Source organism: Delphinapterus leucas, chromosome 8, assembly GCF_059928025.1.
Source record: "Delphinapterus leucas isolate spDelLeu-1000000601 "Yukka" chromosome 8, BTC_Dleu_Yukka2, whole genome shotgun sequence".
Taxonomy (NCBI): Eukaryota; Metazoa; Chordata; class Mammalia; order Artiodactyla; family Monodontidae; genus Delphinapterus; species Delphinapterus leucas.
The window spans coordinates 65,801,136-65,826,868 of record NC_143136.1 but is presented as its reverse complement, the minus strand read 5'-3'; the positions used below and the strand labels follow the sequence as shown (position 1 = coordinate 65,826,868).

The 25,733-nt window shown below is 34.8% G+C and overlaps 1 protein-coding gene across 1 annotated transcript in view; it reads right to left on the bottom strand.

Annotated features, from left to right (window-relative positions):
• Positions 1-25,733, bottom strand: part of SCN9A (sodium voltage-gated channel alpha subunit 9) — a 151,026-nt gene that overhangs the window by 80,660 nt on the left and 44,633 nt on the right. Inside the window, exons 2-5 of the mRNA XM_089916738.1 lie at positions 16,335-16,441; positions 5,829-6,136; positions 814-932; positions 374-463 (exon numbers count right to left, since the gene is read on the bottom strand). Of these exons, the coding sequence (XP_089772864.1) occupies positions 374-463; positions 814-932; positions 5,829-6,086 (467 nt within the window). The 5' untranslated portion in view covers positions 6,087-6,136; positions 16,335-16,441. The remainder of the gene's footprint in view (positions 1-373; positions 464-813; positions 933-5,828; positions 6,137-16,334; positions 16,442-25,733) is intronic.

Sequence of the window (25,733 nt, the reverse complement as noted above, 5' to 3'; positions counted from 1 at the left end):
CAGAAACACTCTCAGAAAGTAGAGGTATTTAAAAATTAGTAAGAACACAGGTATTAGGTCTGCTTAGAAAATTCCTGCATTGTTCCTATCAGAAATATACCCAAGGACAAGAGATATGTGGCATGTCTAAGAACAAAGCAGGGCATCTGATAAGGTCTTTTTTCTAGAAAAGACTGTAGCACGTATTATTCTATTGTAATATTTGCAGGTTAATATTGTAGGGGAGAGAAAAATAATTGAAAGAAAAGCAACTATGTAACATGGGAAGATAAACACCACAATATTTATAGATGCAATAACTTCCTGGTATAAAAAGGAAAGGATAAAAATGACCATACTAAGACTATATTAAAATGTACTTAAACCCACTTACTCTACATTCTTGGTCCAATCTGGAGGGTTACTCATGGTCATAAATATGCAATTCGTCAGAATAGTGCACATGATAAGCATGCTGAATGCGGTAGCTTAGAATCAAGGAATATGATAAAAGACCACGGTAGAAACTTTGAATATCTGATAAAGACATTTGTCGAAATGCTAACAATTTTTCCTTAGAAAAAAATTCTAAGCACGTCTATAGACTTAAAAAAAAATCTCTTTGAACAAGGGAGTAACAGACAAAAGCAATTTTTCCTAAAATACTAAAATTGCCATTCTCCCAATCTACTTACAGATCTACACCAAATTATATTGAGATTGGTAAACCAGAGTCTTTTCAGGTACAAAAGGACTAAAATCTATATTTAAAAAAAAATTTTTTAAAACTGCATTTTAAAGAACCATTGTAAGTAAGCATTTTAAAAAGGATATGAGTGTACTAAAATCTTAATAGATATTCTTCTGAGAGGACTGAAAGGAGAGAGGATGTACAAAGCAGGTGTGGCATTGAAACGGAAGATTGCTTTCCCTTTGTTCAAAACTATGAAAGTCTGCAGGAGTAAAAAGAAAACAGTATGAATTGAGACTCCAAAATTTCAATGTAGTAGGTTAATATCTGCAATTTACCTCTCCATGTGGTAGGGTCATATTAAAGAAACACTGCCATCAGACTCAAGCAATGTGGTTCCAATACCATTGATGCAGCTCTTCACGTCATGTTGGCCAATGAACTCCAAGTCCATTGTCCATTTCATCAGTAAAGTAAGAAGTGAGCCATTTATGAGCATGTATTATTTAGAGCTTTCAAAATACAGTTTTCACTTTTTCATATCCCTTCAACATCCAAATCAGTAACAATAACTTGTGGCCACTGTAAGTATTTTAAAATACAGCTTAGTTCTTTCATTACATTGCATTTTATGCAAACCAAATAGATACTAGCTATCCTTGATTTTTATCATATCACTGAGAGAATTTTAATACTTCTTGGCTATTGTCAGGTTTAGTAGCAAATGTACCAAAATATGAGTTTTCAAAAATATTTTCATAAATTTAAGGAATATTAGAGTTGAAAGAATCCTACTACTCAGTATGATTTTCCTATTTTAGATGTTAATACCAATAGCAGCTAAAATAAAAGAACATAAATTAAAGGACTTGCTTGCTACTATCCATGGCAATTTTTTGAAATAATACGAATAGAACCAAACATTTAAGAAATATGTTATGCAACCATTGCATAATGAGTGACATTTTCCATGTCTTTGGTATTTAGTTGAAAAATTTGAAACCCAAACAAACAAACAGCAATAACAAAACATTAAAACAACCGAAGGAGTTGGCTTGGAAATCAGAAAGACCAAGTTCAAATCCTTGTCTTATTTTTCTGTGGTTAGCAAACAAATTCCTTGTGTTATCTAGAAGACACTAATTTGGTCTTTTTGTTGTTCATTCTGAATTTTATATAAGTTTATAAGGGAGCTTCTGGTAATAAATATTTTTCACCAAACTGGAGATGTAACTTTGGGTAATCTTGCTCTTGTATGTGGCAGAGCCCCCAAGAAAACAAACAGAATCTATTATTTTCAGAAGCCCTTTTATATTCCTGGTCTCTTTTACTATACCAGTTATGTATAGTAAATTAAACATAATTTAACATAAAGTTCACTTTTACATTGAAAATTAGTTTTAAAATTAGTATCTCACCTTTGAGTACAACTATTGTTTTCTTAAATCTCAATACACTGTGCTTTTTAAAATTCGTTCAGCCATTATATTCTACAATTGTGCAGTGAGCAACTATGGCATAAGAGGCAATGAAAGGAATTTGAACATAAATGAGGCACGAGTTTTGCATTCAAGGAGCTTCCTAGAAAAGTGATAAGAACACAATAACTCTAATACAAGGCAAGATGTGACAGGTAGCATACAGAGAAATACAAATGGCAGAGCATGAGAGTAAAGAGGGGGCGTGGTCACATGTCTGTCAGAATAATCAGGGGACTTCATGAACCAGAGGTCATCTGAGCTAATGTGAAAATCATATTACTGCCTCAACTTGGCAAGATCAAGTTACCTTGTCCTTGAAATTTAAAAAAAAGAACTGGTTTACTATTTTTAAATTCAGATTCCCAATTTTCATTTTCATTAAAAACTTCTTTAGGATTGTCTAGGTTTATAAACAACCAGGAGTTAATTACAGGTGGGAAAAATAGATATGCCTATGAAATTTTGGGTAGCAGAATGAGTCTCTTTAGCAAAGTCTAAAATCCTACTAGGAAACACATAGATGTCAAGGTCTGAATAAATTTTTTTTAATATTGCTCACTTATTTAATAATTTATTGAACATAAAATTAGAGAGTTAAGGTACTTAAAGAGTATAACCGTTGGAGTTGGACAGATAGGATTCTAAATACCTGATCTACCATTTCACAACTTGAGAGCTAGCACTTCATGTCTGTGAAGCTTTTAAGTTCTGGTGTATTGTAAATTCTTAGTAAATGGTAGGAACAGCTGCTGATATTCTGGGCAACATATAAGGCACCAGTGATATGAAGATAATAAGACATTGTACCTGTCCTCTTAATACCCACAGCAGAGGGTGATTGGTAATTTATTCTTTCTTCAAGACACAAACTTTCATCTATAATAAAGGCACTGCATAAAACTCTTCAAAAGCGCTTAATATATTCATCACACATGAAAATGAAGCCCTAACTTCTATCATTAGTTTATTAAGTGTCCTTTTTTTAACAAAGCATTGATAATTACACTCAAATATAAGATAAAATCTGAACCCAGGTCAAATCAGGAGTCATTTAGATTTTTAGTCCAAGCAGTGATTATAATGTAGCAGAAATAAAGTTCTTGTCAACTAGTGTGAATAACCCGAAACATTAAGGAATCAATCCACACAGAAGCCAATCCTGAAGTTGCAAGTGGAAGTCAAAACTACTTTAATCAAGAATGATTGAAGGGCTAGGACATGGCACAAAAAGCTGATCATTTAAAGCTCGAAACCAAAAAATTAAAAAGACTCGGTAATCCCTGTGGGTATTTATTCATCTGTTAATAGAGGACCATGAAAAATAGATCACTTCGTTTGACCTAGCTCTACCCAAGTATACTGATGCAGATGTGCGTTAGGCTTTTAATGTGGTTGACGTCATATTTGAAAGGAGCTGGGGCCAAGGTGAGGGATTGGAGTCCCACCCCTAAATATTCTCCATTAAAATTGTCTACCACATACCCAAAATGATTCCATTAGTTAATCCTCCATCCAAATACAAACATTTTCTCCTTACCTCTCAAGTCACTTTAAGCCAATATTAGTTTATCTCTGAATTGGGATTTATTTCAGAAAGATTCCTTTCCTCCTTCAGGGGTTCCTGGTTAAGTAATATTCAGGCCCCCTTGAGAAATGGGACATGCAGGAGGTATCCATGAAGAGCCAGGCATTTTTCAGGATGAAGTAGTAATTAAAATGAGAAAGTACTTTCTATATTGCCGGTTTCATTATTTACCCATTCATTCTTCCATTCATTTTTGTAAAGCTGTGAGCATGGTGATTGCTATACAACAGAAATTAAACTAAGAGATGTTATACAACAGAATATTTCAGTAGGGAGTCAAATCAACTTGAACTAAAAAATTTGTGACAAAACTTACTAGCATGTAGCATTTTGTAAGTTACTTATTTTCCCCAGGTCCTTTGTTACTTCCTGTCTTACCAAGTTATAGTAAATATGTGTGCTAATTTGTATAAAAAGTCTAGTGCCTGACGCAGAGATCCTGAATACATGTTAACATTCTTCCTTCCTGTGTCAGAATACTGATTGGTTAATTGGAATGCTGGGTAGTATCTCAAAGGCTTCTCAGGTATTCTGCTTTCTCCTTCTGTGCTGTCAGCTTGCTGAGATGCTGGCTTTAACGTGAAGCAAAATATTACATATTGCTATTCACAGCAACTATCCCAAAGAAGATGTGTTTCTACCATCAAAATTAACTTCATCACATTTTCTACTTCTTAAGACATTTCAGTGCCCTTTATTTTATTTGCTAGATGTGTTATCAATAAATAATCTCTTTTATTTACATCTTAAGTCAAAATAGTTTTTTTTTAATGGACTTTATCCTGCCTTTCTTGACCTCTTAAAGATAACTCTGCAGTTGCCATGCAGCAAAGCATTGTTGGAGAAAGTTATGGAACCTGCTGATCTAATACTTTACTGTCTCCTCTTTGTCAAGTTCAATCTGGTTGTATCTGCTACTGTCTCAGAAATGACTATAATCCCCTTCTCATTTTCTTGGTAGAATAACCATTATAGCAGTTGTTTCAAACTCTCCCCTTTCCTTAATGCAATCAACACCTTCTCAGATCTACTGCTCTCAAGATTGACTCTCAAAGGACAATTTCCACTCCTGTAGTACGGAAAATATTGATATGATTTAACATGCATTTCCTCAGATGTGCCAACCTTTACTTCAACATATCAGGACTCAAATTCATCCTCCTATTTGCCCTTCAGGGCTCACACAGTAAGGCTTCGCTCCATTTTTCTAATGCAAATACAAGCTGACCTGTGGTTTATCCCTTGTCTGTTAACATCAGCAACTAGCTACTTACTCGACCCTCTGTATTTTTCTCTGAGAATAATTTTTCTCCACTTTCAAACGTGCTATTTATACCCTACATTGAAAAGGTTTTCAATTTATTCATTGCCTCAAGTGACCATCTTTCTGGTGGAAATTTCTCAAATTTTTCAGCATGCATCGACTGCCACCCACTTCCTCTTTTTACTTGCTATCCACCGCTATCTTGCTTTTATTTCCATCACCTAACACAAACTGCTTCCAAAAAGTTACCAACTCATCCTCCTTGTTCATTCCAATAGCCTTTCTCCAGCCTCAACTTTCTGAATAATTTTATGAGATACTCTCTTCCTTTTTTTTTTTTTGAATAATGGAAAACTTTCTGATTTATAATGTCTTGCCTCTCTGACCATCTCAGACTCTTTCTCTCCAGCCCCCTAAATGAGTGGCTCTCTAAATCCCATTATTAGTTGAGTGATTTTATATATTCCCATGGATTCACCTGTCACCTCCGTGCAAATGCATTCTGGACATATCCCCAGGTCTTACTTCTCAAACTGACAATTATTTTGTTCCTACCAGGATGCACTTATGTTATGTCCCAAAAGGCAGAACATTATACTAAACGCTATTAAATTAAAAAAAAATCAAAATAGTATGCCAGTGACAGAACCAGTTTTGATGAAAAATTAGTAAAAGTACATATTCTGAAAGAGCCTACATATGTATTTAACTAAACATTTTTGTCATGATGTGGCTTTTCACTAAATTCCACTTAATCTCAATTTAAAATATTTTTCTGTACAAAAGAGGTAAACAGAGACCACACCATTGCAGGCACAATAAACTCACTTTTTTGTCTGCATAGTAAGGGTCCAGGTCCTCCAGGGGCTCCGAAACCATGCCCTGAGGGATGTCCCCATAGATGAAGGGCAGCTGTTTGCCGGCTTCCAAGTCACTGCTTGGCTTTGGCCCTTCTTCGTCATCGTCTTTCTTTTCTTCTTTGGGTTCCTTTGTTTTTCCTTCAGCAATACGTTGTTCAATGAGGGCAAGAGACTGTTTTGTGAAGTAGACAAAGCTCTGAGGTCCTGGGGGAGGCAACATTGCCATCTTTTCATCCTGTATATTTTATTTCCCCTTCAGCTCCTTACATGAGAGGCCTAAGTAGAAACAAACAAAGCCTTAAGTGGTTGCCAGCCAGGGACGGCACTTGAAAAAAATAATAATAGTAATAGTAATAATAAAACAGATTTTGGTTTCAACTACAAGAAGCACTGCGTTCACAGAATTATCATCATGTTGAATGAGCACTTATTAAGTGACTACTACGTACATGACTTATTTTCCATGCTCTCTAATGATCTTTATTTAAGAATTTGAACTTAACACTTCACAGATCTTAAAGTGATAACTTAATGGAAAATATGTTTAATTCCCTTTATTTTTCATCTGTATTTACTCTTAGTGCAATTCAATTCAACTTTCCTTGTTTAAAAATCTTTATGACAGTGCTTCTGATAGCACCACTCTCCAGGTTCCCTTCTTGCCTCTCTCATCACCTGATCCTCTTCTGTCTGACATCTCATAATATACTCACACCCTCTGCTTCTCTTTCTTGAGGAAACTCATCTCTGTGAAGTGAGGTGGTGGAAGATTGTTTTACTCTATTTTACACATTTAGATTTTCTTACAATAAATACATATACCTTTATGAATCAGAAAAAAATATATTTCCATTTTGAATTAAAAACAATTTAGGCAAATGTTTCAGAAGAACAAAGAAGATAAAAGGAATTTGGGAAAGGTTTGGGATAGATTCCATTTAAAAAGTAAAAACACTATAATAGGCATTCAAATTATGACTTCCCTAATTAACTTACATGTGTATACAAAACATTACAAGAACTACAGGAAAGAAAAATAAAAAATAAAAAATGCAAACTTCTATATATTATTATTTTGGAATGTTCTAAATAAAAGAGCATAAAAAATAACTGTTCCTATTTTAAAAATAACAGACTTATTATTTCAATGAGTCAAGATAACTTCATAATTCCTCCACTGGAAAATAAAAATGAGTCCTTCTGCATTAGGATTGCCTGAGAGTTGGGACACACCAACTTCTAGTATGTCAACCCACTGTGAACAACTTGAAAGGTTGTATATTAAGTGATATCATGACACACAGAGGGAGGATAAGCTAACAGAAGCCACGGTCTGTTCTTTTATTTTCCAATGCGAAACATAAAAATTAAGCAAATCACAATAGTGACAACACAGGTTATATAGATTCAGAAAAAGTAGTGAAAAGAAGCTGAAACTAATTATTCTTTTACAGATTTCTCCTCTTCCCATGTCAAACAAAATTTACTTCAATTATGTTTAGAGCAAAATGGATGACTTTTCCCCTTAGTTATTTGGGTATGGTATAAGAATAACCCTTATCAGAAATCTATGTATTTTTTTAAGGTGGAAAACCAGCTTAAAAACAACAGAAACTCATTTTGCAATGTAAAATTATAGAAAGGATTATAATGCAAATTTAGCTTTTCTGAAAAAATGCATTTTTATGTTTTTATCACATAAATGAGTCTGGTTTTTGCCATGGTATGTATCAACGTATTTCTTTTTAAATCTGCTAACCCATATTCATTTAAAATGTTTTTACCAAATAGTTAATCTGGGCATGTTCCTATATCAGATATTTAAAGCTGTGAGAGTAAGGAGAAAACACAGTTTTTGTCATTAAGGACCTTACATTCTAAAAAGGAATACCAATCATACCAAATCATACAGCAAAGACAAGCCTGGTTTGGCCATACTACAGGAGAATACAATCAGCTTAAATAACTCACAGCCTTCCTTTATACCCTGATGTAGACACGGAGAAAGAGATATAGGCATGTGCCAGGAGTGAGGGTGCCATAGGTAATAGGAAGTGGCAAGCTCCTGCGATTTAAGTACAAAATTTCAAACATTACTGACATAAATTCCAGGACTCTTTTAGGAGCCTCTCCAAACATGGAGAACTCAAAACATCTTATAAATACTAGATATATAGCAATAGTTCATGGGAGAAAATTTGCTGAAAGCCATGCAATGGCATATTTAGAAATAAGAACACATCTCTACCTATGGATTCAGAATTATGGAATTTTATAATTATGAAAAAGAAGAGCAAAGTCAGTCCATTCTGCTGGCCACAAGCAGCTAAAATTGTTGCTTTTGAACAAAATTCATATAGTTAATTGACTATGTGTCTGCTGGTTTGCCCTGGGTTTTAAAGTATTTGACTAAGATTATTTATTCTGTTATTTCTATAAATTCAAACCAGTAAGAAGAGGTATATATTTTGATGGAAACGAAAGTTGAGAAGAATTTCGAAGAATGTAGTGAAAAATAAGGGACACTGCATGTGCACATTCAAAAGCAGGATAGAGTGACTCATGAAAGAATGAATCATGACTCAGCATTCCACTACTAGGTAAGTACTCAACAGAATTGAAAACATGTCCCCGCCAAACTTGTACCTGAATGTTCATAGCAGCATTATTCTTAATAGCCAAAAAGTGGAAACAATCCAAATGTCTGTCGACTGACAAAATGGGGCGTATCCACACAATGGAATACGACAATAAAAATAAATAAAATACAGATACATGTTACAACATGGATGAACTCTGAAAACCCCGTGAAGGTGGCCAGACCCAAAAGGTCACATACTGGATGATTCCATCTGTATGAAATGCCCAGAACAGGCATACCCTCAGAGACAAAAAGTACATTGCTATTGCCAGAAGCTGGGGGGAGGGGGTAGTGAGGAGAGACCATTAATGGTTATGGGGTTAATGGTTAAAAGGAATGAAGTTTTTTGGGGAGGTGATAAAAAGTTCTAAAATTAGATAATGGCAATGATTGCACAACTCTGTGAATATGCTATAAACTACTGAATTTACACTTTAAAGGATGATTTTTATGGTATGTGAGCTACACCTCAATAAAATTATTATAAATGCTTTCTAAAAAAATTGAATCATGAAATCTGTGAAAATTGTCCTGAGCTGAGAAGAGAGGTTTAGGAAGATGGAAACAAATGCACATACTCAACACCAATCACTGTATAAGTCTCTGTAGTCTCAGTATAAACATGGGATTGCTCTTGGTGTAAGATTAATTCAGGAGAAGCTAAGGTTTAGTTCTAGCACTTGAAGGCCAAGCCTGGTACAGGTTTTAAAACTGTGATCACAAATCAATCTGAGAAGCAAGGCGGTGAGTGTACTTGCCACTTGGGCTTAGGAGATTCCTCAACACTTTTGGAAATCACAAAGGCGAGGAGGGGTTACTTGTGTCAACTGACTTTCAGTGTACACATACACGGTCTCCTGCGGGAAGAGATGGCTGAAGAACTGGTATTTTTGTACATCTTACATTCAAATGAAGGTGTCACCTCTTTCAAGAATTATTTGACAGAAATCCAGGTAAGTAGATGTCATGAACTCAGATGTCCAGTCACCAGCTCCACTCTTTCAATATTCTTATTCTCTTTTTCCCTCTTTTTCTTCTCCTTTCTCATGCACATTCTCAATATACAGTTTCTGAGTAACTATAGTATATGGAAATAGCAGGGATGGTGGGTGATTCAAGTCAGTGGTACCACTGGGACATATTTTCCTCAGGCTAAATTGAAGGAAGACACTAAGCACCTGCTTAACATCAGGGCCTTGAAAAGTTAAGTTGAAGAGACTCCAGTCAGATTCCATAATCATCCTCTAGTTTGGAGGGTAGAGGGGAAATCACTGCTTCCTGTCTGGATGATGGGAAAAAATAATGTGTACCAAATTTTGAGGGTAATTTTGCAATATCTATCAAAAGCCTCAAATATGTTGATTCATTTTTATGGCCAAATAACCTCCCTTCTAGGAATGTAACCAAAAGCAATAATCTCAGATGTCCTCAAACATTTATGAAGATGTTTACTGCAATGTTTTTATAATATCGAAAAACTGTAATCAATACAAAAGTCTAACAGTCAGGGTTTCATTAAATGAAAATAAACATACAATGAAAAACTGAGTGGCATTTCAAGAGTGCTTTTAAAGACTATTTAATAAATTTTAAAAATCTTATAAAGGATAATTAATAGAATACAGGGTACATGTACACAAACATATATTTATATTCATCTTAATTTTTTAAAATGTATAGAAAGAAACTCTGAAATTAAATACACTATATATTTAATGAAGGTCATTCCTAGCTGAGGGCTTATGAGTTATTTTTATTAATTTATTTATACTTATTTTTCAAATTTTAACAATAAAAATGTCATGCTTTTTTATCCAAAAAAAGGTACTTTAAAAAGAAGCACTTAAATTTATTTGACCAGATTTAATATATTTAATGAAATCAGCCTCTGTTTATTCTTTCCATGTTTAGTTTACAATTCTGAAAATTACCATGTTTCCACTTATTAATATCACTACGACTGCATCTTCTTCAGAGTAAGATCACAATATTGCACATGAAGACAATATTTTTGTGTTCTCATGACTATTTTGCCGACCTACCATTAATCTCATAATAGAAGATACTTAGCTTCTGAAAATAAAAACTGAAGGTATTATCCTTGTATCTAGGATTTCTTACAGTTAATAATAGGTATGAAAATATTTATTCTGAGCTCTTATTTTCTAGCTATTATCTATGTATGTATGCATTTCTCTCTCTCTCTCTCTCTGTCTATCATCTACCTATTTTTATCTCATACATCTTTTCCAGTCAAAGCAATGTCAGCTTCCAGTTCATGACAATGGTCTTGACCCATGTGTTTACCACCCCTTGACTTCCAAATTCCCACTGCACTGAAAACAAAGATGCACAGTAGGGAACAGTTTCATGACATCATTGAACACCAAAAAAGACACTAAACAGTTTTCACAAATCTGAAGAAGAGATAGCAGATGGGGTTACCCCAGTGAAGAGATCAGAGCAGAAGGCACAGGTTAAAACACTCATCTGAGAATGTCAGAACAGAGAAAGAAATACTTCTTCCCAGCACAGAAGTCATAGAGTTGGCACACAGGGCAAGTATGTCAGAAAACAAGCTGACTAACCCAAGGATTGTCGACTTAACAACTTGCAGGTCACATTTCCCACTACTCCCTCTATATTCAAGTATAAAGCAGCAGAATTTATCCCCAGGCTAAAACCAAAAAGTTAATCTTTGAATTAACTGAGATAAGACCCTTAGGGTGTCCATTTCCATTTTAGCTGAAAGCAGAGTGGAGACTGGGGAAAGGTGGACTCTTCTTCTTGCCCATACATCCTAAAAGGAAGCCAGCCTATCAACACACCAGACACACACAGAGAGCTTGCCGTCATCCCTCTTTCAAGGGAGTATTTGTTTGGAAAACAGGCCTACATAAAGGCAGGAGAAATCCTGACCAACAACAGCATAGCCTTTCATTTATCACTATTAATAGATAATTAAGGATAAATTGGTAATCAAAGACTACCAAACATGAAACTGAAGGACTAAGACGAACAGACCAAACTCCTAACTCTAGAAAAAAGGAAAAAGCAAACATAGGGGAATATTAAGAGTTTAAAATTAGTATTCCCAGAGAAACCTGAGAGGATAGAGAATCTATTACAGAAAAGAATAGGCTACAAAAAAAAAAAAAAGAGGTATCAAAACAACAAAAATTCCTAATAATTAGAGGCATGATGGTCAAAATAAAAATTTCAATAGAATGTTTGCTGAAAAGAACTAGAAGTCAGAATTTTAGTTACCTTTCAAGGGTACTTTACCATGAAGGGGCATAAGTGAGCATTCTAAGGTGTGGAAATGTTCTGTATCTTGATCTGTGTGATGGTCACATGGGTACGTACATATGTAAAAATTAACGGAGTCCTATACTGTGGATTTGTGTCAAAAAATTCTCCTAAAAAGTAGTGCAAAAGAGCAAAGCAAAGCTCAAAATAAAATTCAGGAGATATAGAATAATCCAGGGAGTCCCAACATCAGTCTCATTTGAGCTTCCAAAAGAGGGAGCAGCAAATGGAAAAGAGAAAATAATAATTTTAAAAAGATAGAAGAAAATTAATCAAGAGTCATCTTGAAAATACAAAAGAGGTTCAATTAAAAAGGTCGATTCTAGTGAAAATTTAGAATTCCAATAAGAAAGACAAGATTTTGAAAAAAATCCATATATTAGATCCATTGTTTTGTTCTCTTTAGGGTAAATTGGAGACAATCTGAAATTTATTTTATTAATATCTTCCTTTCAAGGGACCAATGTGTCACACTGCAAACTCCCACAGGGTAAGGAATGTCTCTTCTACTTTCTTTGCTTAGATGAATACAGAAAGCTTTATTAGGTGCCACCTATGGTTGGCTTGCTGAATGTATGATTTCCAATGGTATCAATTTTCATTGAATCTCACACCAATTCTTCCATAACTAGGTATGGATACTGGCATCATGTTAAACAATATCAAGAACCCATATTATAAAATTAATGAGTCTTATTCCCTACTATTTTCTTAAATACTACTATTTTAAAAGCTCTTTTCACTTAGGTAACAGTAAAAAGGTGGCTAAGGACTTCCCTGGTGGCGCAGTGGTTAAGAGTCCGCCTGCCAATGCAAGGGACCTGGGTTCGATCCCTGGTCCAGGAAGATCCCACATGCTGCAGAGCAGCTAAGCCCTGGAGCCACAACTACTGAGCCTGCACTCTAGAGTCCATGCACCACAACTACTGAGCCCGCGTGCCACAACTACTGAAGCCCGCACGCCTATAGCCCGTGCTCCACAACAAGAGAAGCCACCGCAATGAGAAGCCCACGTGCCGCAACGAAGAGTAGCCCCCTCTCACTGCAACTAGAGACAGCTCGCACACAGCAACAAAGACCCAATGCAGCCAAAAAAAAAAAAAAAAAAGGCAGCTAAGTGTCATTTTTCCCTATTGCTGCCAAAAAATGTATGTCAGAATGAAGGTATATACTCTGTTTCGGTTCCCAACCTGGGTGTATAAAAGAATCATCTGCATAACTTAAAAACTACAGCTGCCAGGGCTTATCCAAGTAATGCTGAAATAAAACTTTTGAGGGAGGGTTTAAGTTTATCTACTTTAAAAAAGCATAAAATATTGATGTGATTCCCCTTTTAAGAACCATTTTTAAAGCAACAAATGCACTAAATCAAAAACAGCAGATGAATACATATAAATTAATGACCAGGTTTTATTATTCAATAAGATAAATCAAATGCAATTAAAAGCACACAAAAGTTTTGGGATTTTGTTTTATTTGAAGAGTATGTAGTAGGAATGTAAAATATAAAAGTTTAAAGTCTCCATTTTAAAATTGAAAAGATAAACATAAATTCCATTCAATAAAAACAACACATTTTTGGAACTGGGAATCTATATTATGCTCAGTTAAAGAAAGAAGATTTGGAATGAGGGGAAAAAAGGAGGAAATGAAAAAGGTTGAACGAGAGAAGGAAGATGATAAACAAACTGAACAGGAAAGGAGAGTGTAATAGGGTAAAAGGGAGAGAGACTAACAAAAATACCCTTGGTCCCTTAGCTCCCTTCCGGCTACAAAGTCCAAGACAACAAAAAAAACAAAGCAAGTTCTTCACCATATTAATTTTTATTTTTAATTCTCAACATTTAAGCATCATTCATGTCATATTACTTCATCTCTATTAAGACAGGAACCCCAAATATCAAATTATTATGTTGTACACCTGAAATTAATATAATGTTATATGTCAATTATTCCTCAATTGAAAAAAAGCTGATCTTTCAACTTTTAGGAATAAATGACAGCGCTGCAAAAAAAGAAGACAAAGATATTAAAAGAAACATGTTTATCAGCTTAAGAACTAAAGGTATGTATTAATTTATGAATGCTAAATATTTAGCAATGTACACACTTAAAAAATTTTTTTCATTTTACATAAGTTTCTCCAGTTTCTCTTCAAATTTGAGTTTCTGCAAGACATTGAAAATATGGCTCAATTTCCAAAAATGTAAAATGGACAAAATCCTTCATAATATATACCATGAAGTGCACTTGTATTCAATACAGAAAAACTCAAACTGGTTTCAGTAGCTCACAGATCAGTCATCATCTTGACCTTTCCCATCACAATCCACGTTCCACATTTTATACCTATTGACCCTTTACAGATGACTTAATTTCTCTGAGCCTCAGTTTCCTAGTTTGAAAATGGCGTTAATAATCACTGCCTCCAAGAGTGGTTAGGGTTGGCATGGTTAAGTGTACATAAAGTGTTTAGGAGAATTTTACACATAGTAACCATATATGGTGCCATTAATATTATTAACTTGTCTCATGTTTCCATTTGAATTCCTTGCTTTGGTCATTTACATCATACATTTGTAATTAAGATCTACTAATTACAATAAACTTGAGGATATTTCAATTTATAGAAATTTATTAGCCTTTTAAACAAGAAACATAGTTCACATATATGCACAACACAAGCAGAGATCTGATTTAGAGACATGATTCAAGTGCAAGTTCAGGAGCCAGAAATCCTAGAGTTTGAATCCTGGGTTTACTAGTTACTAGTTATGTGATCTTGTATATCCAAGTTATGCAACCTATCTGAGCCTAAAAGACACTGAAGCATTTACAACAGAACCAGTTACTTTGTAAAACATAATGTTAAACACTACAAATATCCCCAGAATGAATCTTCATTGCTCAGAGATTTAGATGGCTGCTGAGTTTCCTTTGTCTAAGTAAATTCCCATTATTTTGCCTTTGCTGCCTTGAACTTTATATCAACATCTGTGAGATAATTTTTTATTTAGATGAAATTATGTGGTTCAAGAGCTATCATTAAGATGTTTTTTTCTTTTTTTTCTTTTTTCTAATTGAAGTGGTATTTCTGTACAGGCTCAAAAGGAAGTGAATTCTACCACTTGGTTCATCTTCTGAGAAGCATTTAAGTATCATTAATGGAGTCTCTGAACAGAGTACAGGAATGATCCTTTCCTTCAAGCAAAGAAATATCAGTCTCTAGAAAGTTCTAGGGACTCTGGGTACCTTCTATGGCTCTGAACATACTGTTCCAAAAACTGTATTCTTGTAGTCATGTATCAGCAGCAGCCATGACAAAGCTGCTTTGGGGGATTCCTTTAGTCCTCAGGGTCCTATGAAGCCCCTCACATAGGGATAATCTCTGAGAGTGAGATGGGTGTGGGTTCCCCTAGATGTTTACAGTCCAAACTGGGAATCTCCCAGAAATCAATGAAGTGAACCCCAACACCAGTTTTTACTTAAATGTGGAAAAGGGAAAAAATGTGGTCTGTGCCCATTATCTTATGCTGGTAAAGGTCTCAGTGGCCTCTGTTACCTTAGCCCCACGGAAGGTGCCTAATACTGGAACTCTAAATGGCAGTTCCCAATTGATTTATTAATGCCAGAGTGTCAACTCTATTGTGGTTCAGGTAGGATATGTGTATATCATGTCCAAGTAATTTTGTAATAAGAAATGGGCTTTTGTAATGATTATCAGCATACTTTGTCCTACCCATGTAATATATATTTAAAAATAGAATTATTCTATTAAAATATTTCCTATGGAATACTTTAGCAGTTAGTTTCATTTGACAAGTTTCAACATTTCTTGTAGAGATCAGGTAATATTTGAATTTCTTATTTCTTTGTGATTAGACAATTAAAGATATGATATTTCCTCATTTCAAGGAACAGGAGAATAATTACATGTTCATAATTCTATAATAAACTCAGGCTCTAGTTTATATTCCATCACTGAGTCTCTTACCTATAGCTTACTTAAATTTATATAAAATTAAAATAGATCCAATAAACCATTTTGAAGATCTGAATCAACTTTGGTCAAATCTAAATTATTTCAGACAGTGGGCAAATGTAAAAATAAGTAAAATAGGATGTTATATTGATCTCACTGTTGTCAAATGAAAAATTGCTTTGAAAATGTCACTTGTCTGGAAACAGACAGTGATATTTTCTCACAGGTAAAATTTTAGCTGGAGTACCATTCTTTTTTTTTTGCGGTACGCGGGCCTCTCACTGCTGCGGCCCCTCCCGCTGCGGAGCACAGGCCCTGGACGCGCAGGCTCAGCGGCCATGGCTCACGGGCCCAGCCACTCCGCAGCATGTGGGATCCTCCCGGACCAGGGCACGACCCTGTATCCCCTGCATCGGCAGGCGGACCCCCAATCACCGCGCCACCAGGGAAGCCCTCGAGTACCATTCATTTTTAAAGCCTTCTCAAGACACCATGGAATCCATACACAAGCATTTTAAAGGGCAATTGAAAATAAATCATACCTCACATCAACAGTGATAACTCATGTGGATGATATGTTCTCTTGATATATGATGAGAATGGTGCTTTACTTGTATAGTCGTCCTCCCCAAAATTCAAAACTTTGATCCTAATCATGAGAAAAACATCAGAAAACCCCAAGTCAGGGACATTCTACAAAATACCTGACCAGTACTCCTTCAAATCATCAGTTATCAAAAACAAGTGAAGTCTGAGGAACTGTGACAGCCTACAGATGTCTAAGGAGACACGATGGCTAAATGTAATGCTGGTATCCTGGGCAGGATCTTGGATGAGAAAAAAAGACAGTGGCGAAAACCTAGGGCAATCTGAGTAAAGTATTATTACTTAATAATAACAATGTATCATTATGGTTTCATTAATTGCAAGATATATACCATAAAAATGTAAATTGTTATTAATAGGGGAAACTGGGTATGGAGTACATGGGAACTCTGTACTACCTGCATAATTTTTCATAAACCTAAAACAATTCCAAGATAAAAAGTTCATTTAAAAAAAAAGAGACAACACAGGTATAAAATTACACTAATATTATGTAAAGTTAACAATGTATCAGTAATTTTATTTTATCAAGTAAATACATTGCCATTATTTAGAATGTACCTAAGTGATAACAGACCTACAAAACTGAGCTACTTTAATTTAAATGGGTTATAATTAATACATAAAAATATTTTGCATAGTAAAAAATAGCATCGCTTTGATAAACAGGAGATCCATTAGAAATGCTGAACAATTTTTAAGTTATTATGCTTGGGAGGGTAATTTTTATAAATGTGCCCTCTTGGGTAAGGAATAAGCTTACAACTTATAAACACAGAATTGGACTGGAGTCACAATGTCTGAGTCCTAATTATACTTGAGATCATTATGACTAAGTAGGCTAAAAAATTCATCTATAAGGGATTCATATGTGTTTTCTTTTAGAATAAGGGTAATTTAGCTCACTCGGTAGTGTTAAGCATACCAAGTATTTTTTTAAGTTGTTAAATTAATGCATTATTATATGATGATGCAGTTAAGCTATAAAAGGCTCTCTTTTGGTTTCTGTATTACTTTAGAAACTGTGGGGTAACACTGCGATGAAGGAAATCTATCTGACTCAGAAATTCTCATTTTACTGACTTCTAAACACCTGATAATAGTCAGGGATACACTTAATTAACCATTTCTTATAACGAAAGTCCTCTGTTGCCACCATGGCATTTTAAAACCCTCATCTATGTTCAGTGACATCCCCTTTACAATTTTTCTACTCATAAAATCTAAAATCCCATGATAAAAGAGAAAGTCATCATCAGGAGATGCGAGAGGCAACCTTTACTTCCAGTACGAACTGTTATGATATAAGCTCTCTTTTATCAGAACTACAAAACTTCAGATGAGTCTGGAAGTTCTGCTCTACATCTTGGCACCAAAGGAAACACTTGGATCCTTCCTATACCCAGCTGCAGTACATGAGAGGAATACCTAGATCATACAAATCCTACCTGTCAGCGACAAGGAAGATGAAGCTGAAACACTCCAAGATAAGAGGAAGTGTACATTAATCATCCAGTAGCTCTACTATTTAGATAAGAAAGTGAAAGCTGCTGGAGGACTGAATCTGGAGAGTATAGGGAAAAAAGCAGTAACTAAACCAGGTTTGAGTCCATTCCTGGCTGCTCCCTGAATTGTAATTAGAAGGTCTCTCAATAGACGTTCATTTTGCTGATACGTGAACACCTGATAACATCACTGGAGGAAGGCAATAGACAGATATGCCCTGGCTGTACAAATTGTGTTCCATTCATGGCAGGATGACCATGGCATTTATGTTGCGAAGCAAGATTTTTTGTCAAGAATAAATGCTACATCACATCAGACACCAAGACATAAATTGGGACTGTTCTGGGCAAACTTCGATATGTGCTCATCCTACTTTTGAGACAGCCTAGAAGTTATCAAAAAGGACCTAAGATCCTTACAAGGCATTCCTTTGTAATACTTTCCTTTTTATGGGAGCATATAAGACTAACTGTCTTGATCATCATTTGTCTAGGTGTACCACAGCTACTGTGTGCTTTGCTGAAAGACAGACGTTATGGTTGCACAGCAGTACCAAAATAAACATAGGCAGAACTTAAATCTTAAATCCTTAAGATTTAATCATAATGACATTGCTACTCTTTGGGAATCCTACATCTTGCTTAAATGACATCCCAGGGAGTCTTCTAGCCTGGGACCTCAGATAACTAAAGATTCCCAGCTTCAGGTGCAGGCTGGAAGCACCATGGGTTATATTCAAATACTGCTTGGCATTGCATTTAATATGCAATAAAATGTCTATAAAAACCCTTTGACTAATCTTTTAATTTGCTGTCTTGATATATCTAATTTTGATCAAAATAAATACATAATTTTAGCTCTAATTTGGGAAGAACCTCTAACACTTCCTATCAGTTTATCATTTTTGAAAATTGTACGAATTTTCAAATTGTCAATTGTTCTACCTCTGTTGCTTTATCTTCCTCTTTGCCAGGTCACGGTTCAGTAAAACCAGTGGTTGTAACCCATTATGTTTAGGGATTTAGGTGATGGCCATATTATTTGTTTCGTTATCTGAAATTTAAAAATTAACCAAAAATTTTTCACTTAAGTAGGCAGTAAGGAGACTAGAATTAAGACAGCCTTTATGAATCTATATGCAATCCTCTATTTCCTCAATTTGCTTTGAACTTTATATAATTTCTTACAATGTCATCAGTAGTCACTAAATATAGTACACTTTACCATTTAACTGCCTATCTTCATTGTGGATTTATCTTGTGCATATCCTAGTAATTCCTCACATCTAGCTGGTACTAAGGAGCCTTCCCTTACAAGATGGGTTAGATGAACTAATATGTGTCATCATCGAACTATAGCCCATAAATATATAGCTTCACTTGACTGATTGTTAGAATTAGGTGTCTCTAGGAATCTTTAAGATTATATGATCCTAGAGAGCAGTGTATCCTTAGTCTGTAATTGTGCTTAGAACAAAGTAGACCTGCCACTTGGTTTTGTAGTCTCGTGGTCACTGACAATCCAGAACATTAGAAGGTATAAAAATATCCTTCTAGAGTGAACAGTTCTGTGTTTTTACCCCATTGCTGGTTGAGTGGTTTGTTTAGTTTGGAGAAATTCATGGAACTATATATTTAGGATATATGTACTTTTCTGTAAGTATATTGTACTTCATGGAAAGTTTAAAAAGATGAATGTGAAATTTAAAAACTTTTCTCAGAAAACACAAACTGAGAGAATTCATCACCATATGAAAATATACATTAAACATTAAAGGAAGTTTCTAGGCAGAAGGAAAAGATCCTAAGGGAAGAAGAGTGGAAATACAGAGAGAAATGAAGAACATCGGAATGGGTATGTGTCTGTGTATATAAAAGGAAAAACTGACTCTACAAAAATGAATGACTATACAAAGCAATAATAATTCTGTATCATGGATTTTAAGACGATGTAGAATAAAATGCATGAATGAATTCCAGTTTATATATTTTCTTGAATCCATCATTATGTATACAAACTAGATTTCCTTTAATCTTATTTAATTTTTACTTATTTCACCCTGTAACATTTGAGTTTTATTATTAAGGTAATTGTTCTCAGGTTTCAAAAAAAGAAGATGGAATTTTCTTCTCTGTTATGTAGAAAACACTGTCCATGAAGACCTTAGTGCACACTGTTGTATAAATATTACTATTTTCAAAGTAGCCTTATTTTGAAAGAGCCTTCAATAACTGAAAATTAGAAAATGAATCTTAAATGACCAGCCATCAGTTAAAGTATTTTCAAATTATTTGTATTAAAATTTATTTTTAAATGCCATCACAATAAACTGTCAGCAGAATTAACAGGATGTGCTTTGGGGATTTTTCTTTACTAAGCTACAAAAGACTAAAGCAAGAAGACCTAAATATTACGAATTCCTTATTGGTCAAATTATTAAGACAAACTGAAGGTAATCCTGATTTTAAGATCACCTCCCAATAGGTTATACAAATAATAATTGTTACATGTGTGAAATCATATGATGTTAATATTCCTTTAATATGTCCATTCCATTTTACTTACTGTTCAACAAATATTTTTAAACTGATTACTAAGTGTCAGACACAATACCAGGTTCTGGGGACACAAATACAAAATAGGCAGCCTTGGTCCTTGTCCTCTGGGACCTACAGTCTATTGGGGAATATGGGAAGGCAAACAATTGGAATCCATCTATCATATGACAGTAATGAGAATATATGGAAAAGGCACCTGACCTGGACTCTGGAAGGAAGATTTTGGTCAAGGAGGGAAGATTAGTAGAGGTTGGGTGGTCTGTACTATGACTTGTAGCCCCGATAAGTCCTCTGCCTTGGCACTCTTTATTTGTAAGACTGTTAAGCGCCTACTATGGTCCAGGAGCTGTCTTTTGTCATTTTTTAGGTTTGTCCCTAGCTTGATCGTCTTCTCCACACTCAGATTTTCTAAACAATAAAAAAATCATCTCTGGGGCTTCCCTGGTGGCGCAGTGGTTGAGAGTCCACCTGCCAATTCATGGGACACGGGTTCGTGTCCCGGTCCGGAAAGATCCCACATGCCGCGGAGCGGCTGGCCCCGTGAGCCATGGCTGCTGAGCCTGCGCGTCTGGAGCCTGTGCTCCGCAACAGGAGAGGCCACGGCGGTGAGAGGCCCGCGTACCGCAAAAAAAAAAAAAAAAAAAATCATCTCTGGCTTTGTCCTTCCATGGACTCTGAAATGTATAACTTCATAAGCTCTTTAGAGTCTATTCCTGGATTTATCTAATCTCAGGCTATTCTAATTTAAATTTTTTAAAAGTTTGCACAAAGCTTGTAAAGATTAAATCATAATTTAGCTGTACTGTGCATAATATCAACCATCACTGCATTCCATAAATTTTTTGTTTTAACCTCAGGTTTGGAGAGTTAATCTCCCCAGATCATGCCCATCGTCACCACTGGCCATGCAAAGCCTCTCTTTATTATTATTTTTTTCTTTATTCAGCCCGGTATGCCAGTCCTGTTTACTCCAGCCCCCTTCCCATTCCCATTCTCATCCATACGCAACCATCCTAATGGGTTTACTGTGCATCTTTCTGTTATGTTTTCTTAAAAATTGAACATTACCTTGGATGCAAGTATCTTAAATTTCTATAAATTTTGTGTTATACACATCATTCCGTTTCTATTTATTTTAAACTAAGCACTATGATTATAAGATCCATCTGTGTTACAATAAGTACATCTAATATGTGCTTCTAACTACTTCTAATATTCCAATGTATATTATCAGACATTTTACCTATCTGCTCTCTTAGTGAGAACACTTGGGTGCCATCTAGGCCCCCCTACCTCTCTGGGGACCCAGAGACAGATCCAGGTTATTTAAGCCTGTAGCCTATACAATTTTTTAGCAGGAGGATTGAGGGAAAAAATGCAAATTACAAATACAAATTAGATACAGAAATTAAATATATTTCCATTAAAAAAAAACTAACCAATACCACAAACACCATAAATTCCAAAATTTAATGATTTAACTCCCTAGTACACCTCTTTTAATACTTTTCCTCCATTTTTGGCTTCATTCTCGTTGACCATCTCTACACAGGGTAACAATTTTTTAATGAGGGAAACAGAGGCAATTTAGTCTTTCCTTTAGTATAACTAATTGGAATGTGTCTTGGTAATGGCACGTACATTTTTAGTATTACTGTCAGATTTGGGAAAACCTCCACCAAGTTCCTTTCATATTTGAGCTTTAAGATACCAGAGCATTTGAGTGTCCTTGTTCAACGGCTAATCTTATATATTCTGAATTGACAACACTCACTAACCACTTTGTCATCGACGTCCTCAACGTAGTAATATACAATGAATTTCATGTTATCTCATGTGTTTGGGTATTTCGTGGCCAACCAGAAAGAAATTTAAGTATTTTTTCCCCAACATATTTATATGATTCACTCTTCTTTAACTGGATTATCAAACAATCCAAGAGACTATTTAATACTTCTATTAGAAATTCACCTCTTCCTTTTAGTGAAATACTGTTTCTTACTTTTGCTTCTGATATGACAAAATGCTTGCTATATTTCATTGTTCAATGTTAATATATAATGATTTCCTTGCTTTTTACAATTTTTGTTTCATATTCCACTAATTTTATATCTAAATTTTCTCTCAGTACTTTAATATAAAAAGTTAAAGATGAAAAAGAAAGTGCCTTTCATATATATACATATATTATATATATTTAATGTGTAATTTTTAACTTAGAGTATTCTTATATATCTTTCTAAATTGCGATTAAACTGTCATATTTGAGCTTTATTGTGTTTGTGGATAAATATCTTGTACCTCATTTGTAATTGGGTTTCTCAAGAAACCCAAAATATATATTAAGGATATATTTTGGAATTTCATTGTACCTATTTCATGTAATTTGGGAAGCTTTATAATAGGCAGAGTAAATAAAAGAAAATTCCAAGTTGGCATCTGTGTATCAAATATGACATCTATGAAATGTGACCAGTAAAAAAACAAAACAAAACATGTAACTGTTGAAAAATACCAAAGTAATCACAATTTCAGTTACTGGGAAGCTTCTCTGGCAAGATTAAAGAGCTGAACATGGCACCTATTCTATATACCTAGTGTTTTTATAAGAGTGTGTGTGATAACTGTACATGGAAGTAACTGTAAACCCCACAAATAAACTCAAATTAAATGTATCTCCAACTCAACTCCTCTTTGCTACAAACCAGATATGGTCATGGCTACTCCAACACTACTTGATAGCAGGGAAAATCATGATAATATCGATAGTTAAAATATCTTACTTTTGTAAATCTTACCAAAATAGGTAACATGTGAAAATATTGCTAAAGCTCCTCCTAGATTGAACTTGATTATTTCCTCATTAAACTCACTTCTGTCACCACCACAAAATAACGTTGTCATGAACAACTTTGTATGCGTCCCTTTATGGAGCTGTGTAAGAATTCTTTGGCAATCTCCCGAGGTACGGAGCATAATTGTTGGGTCCTAGGTTACATATATACATAATTGGACTAAGTAATGCCAATTTCCTCTCCAGAATGGCTGCACTTTTCTATTCTCCCACCAGAGAAGGTTCTATATGTCTACGTCCACACCAACATATGGCATTATTCAGTTTTTTAACTTTTATCAGGCTAAGAGGTGAAAAACCTATCACTTTTCAAACTGAGTTACCATTGCTCTGGTCAATAATGATGCTGAGCATCTCTTTGTATGCCTACTCACTTTCTGGATTTCTTCTTATGTGAATTCTTTGTTCTTATCCTTTTTCCAATTTTTCTATTATGATTGTTGCCTTTTACTGGTTGATTAGCAGGTGTTCCCGTATAAACTAGACTGTAATACCTCAGTTTCAGAATTGCAAGTATCTTCTATTCTATCATTAACTTTGTCAGTGGTATCTTTTCTTCATTGAACAGGTATCTTTAATTGGCCTTATTTTAATGTTCTGAAAGTCTTGCTTCATATAGGCTTCTTCACCTCTCCTCCCACAAAGATTTCTTATAGTATGTTTTCATCCATATTGAGACACGTCCTCTCCTTTTCTCTCTACTTGAGGTTAACTTACCTATACATGATCGTTTAGTCTTCTACTTTATCAATTTTTCCAAAAAGCCAATTGACACACTGAATAATTTATGAAGGATTTATACCTTTATAATATTCGTCTTCCCATCTGAAGAGGTTAGATAATTTTATATGTCCCTTATTAGAGTTTAAATTTTTCTACGTAAGGATTTGTATATTACTACTTAAATTAATGAATTAATTCTAGACACTGTATAGTTTTATGTTGCTATTGTAAATGAGGTCCTATTTTAAAAACACATACATTCTAGTTGGTAATTGCTACTGATTGGACTTTATATCCTATGATCTTTAATTTTCATTTCTAACAGTTTGTCAATTATGCTTTCTGAATAGATGATCATATCTTCTGGAAATAATGACAATTTTTTCTCCTTTTATTTCTTTTTCTTTTCTTGGAGCACCAATATAGAGTATGAATAACCACTTTATGTCAGATACTGCATAAGATCTGGGAATTCAATGATAAAAAAGACAAAATGCCATGCCCTCAACTTTAACTGCTTCTTTTTAATATAACTTACTTTTAGTGCATTACCATTCACACTTATGTTATCTTTTCATAATATACTACTTCATAGTTCACTTATCAAATTAGAGAATAGGCATAGTTGGGTATAAATCACTTGGGAATTCTCTGAACCACAGAATGATAACTTCACAAATTAGAAAAGCACCACAAATTATCTATTACCTTGGGGAGGAGGGACATCCATTGCCACCAGATGACTTAAACTCAAATGTAAAATGGTACTTTACTTAAACTCAAATGTAAAATGATACTTTATTTAATCGTTATACTACTTGAGGTAAAATGCCTTCCTTTGCTTCAAGTATATAAGGTATATCTATTCTAACCATTCAGTCACTCAATGTCTGACTGCACATACCTGATCAATCTTGCATAATCAGATATTAATCTGCTTCATTTTTAAACCCCAAAGTAAATTATAGGTGTGTCTATGCATATGTGTGTATATGTATATATATTTATATTTATATCCAGCAGCCAATCTTCCTTCTTCACTGGGGTGAACAAGGATCTCCCCTTGGGAGTAGTGGTGATGGAACTCAAGCCCTACCTCTTGCTGTGGAAATCTAAGGTGAATTATCCTTCCTTTCTACTCTTGTTAGTATGGCAAGGCCGCATCTCCTAAACTAATCCGAATGGATTAACTTTCCCTTTACTTGGATCCTGGAATGAGTGAAGCCAAAATGAAGAAAGGTCTAGCTGGAATTCCTTTGTGCAACTACAGTAGAGTCCAATTCCGGCAGAATCATCCAGCAGTTCTGTCCTGGCCAGATGAATCTGCCGAACAGCCTCTAGCCCTCCTGCTGGTCTGCTCATTTCCCCAGTCAGCTCGTCCAGATACCCAAAGCCTTCCAGTGACTGTGTGAGGATCCAGAATCTTTCAATAAATCTCCCTTTGGCTTGAGATCGCCAACGTTTATTTCTCTTGCTGTCAACCAATATTCTTGTTTAATAAGGGAAAATTACTTCTTACTCACTGTGTGGAAACTAGGTTATGATAAGAACAGGCTAATTTTAGACAGGGCAGTTTTGCTAAGTGATTAAAATACTTCAAAATTAAATTTTCTTTTAAAGTTACATTTTTAATATATTTCAAAATAAAGTATTTGTAGTTTTTCATCCTCAGGAAAGTCTGGGACATACAGGAA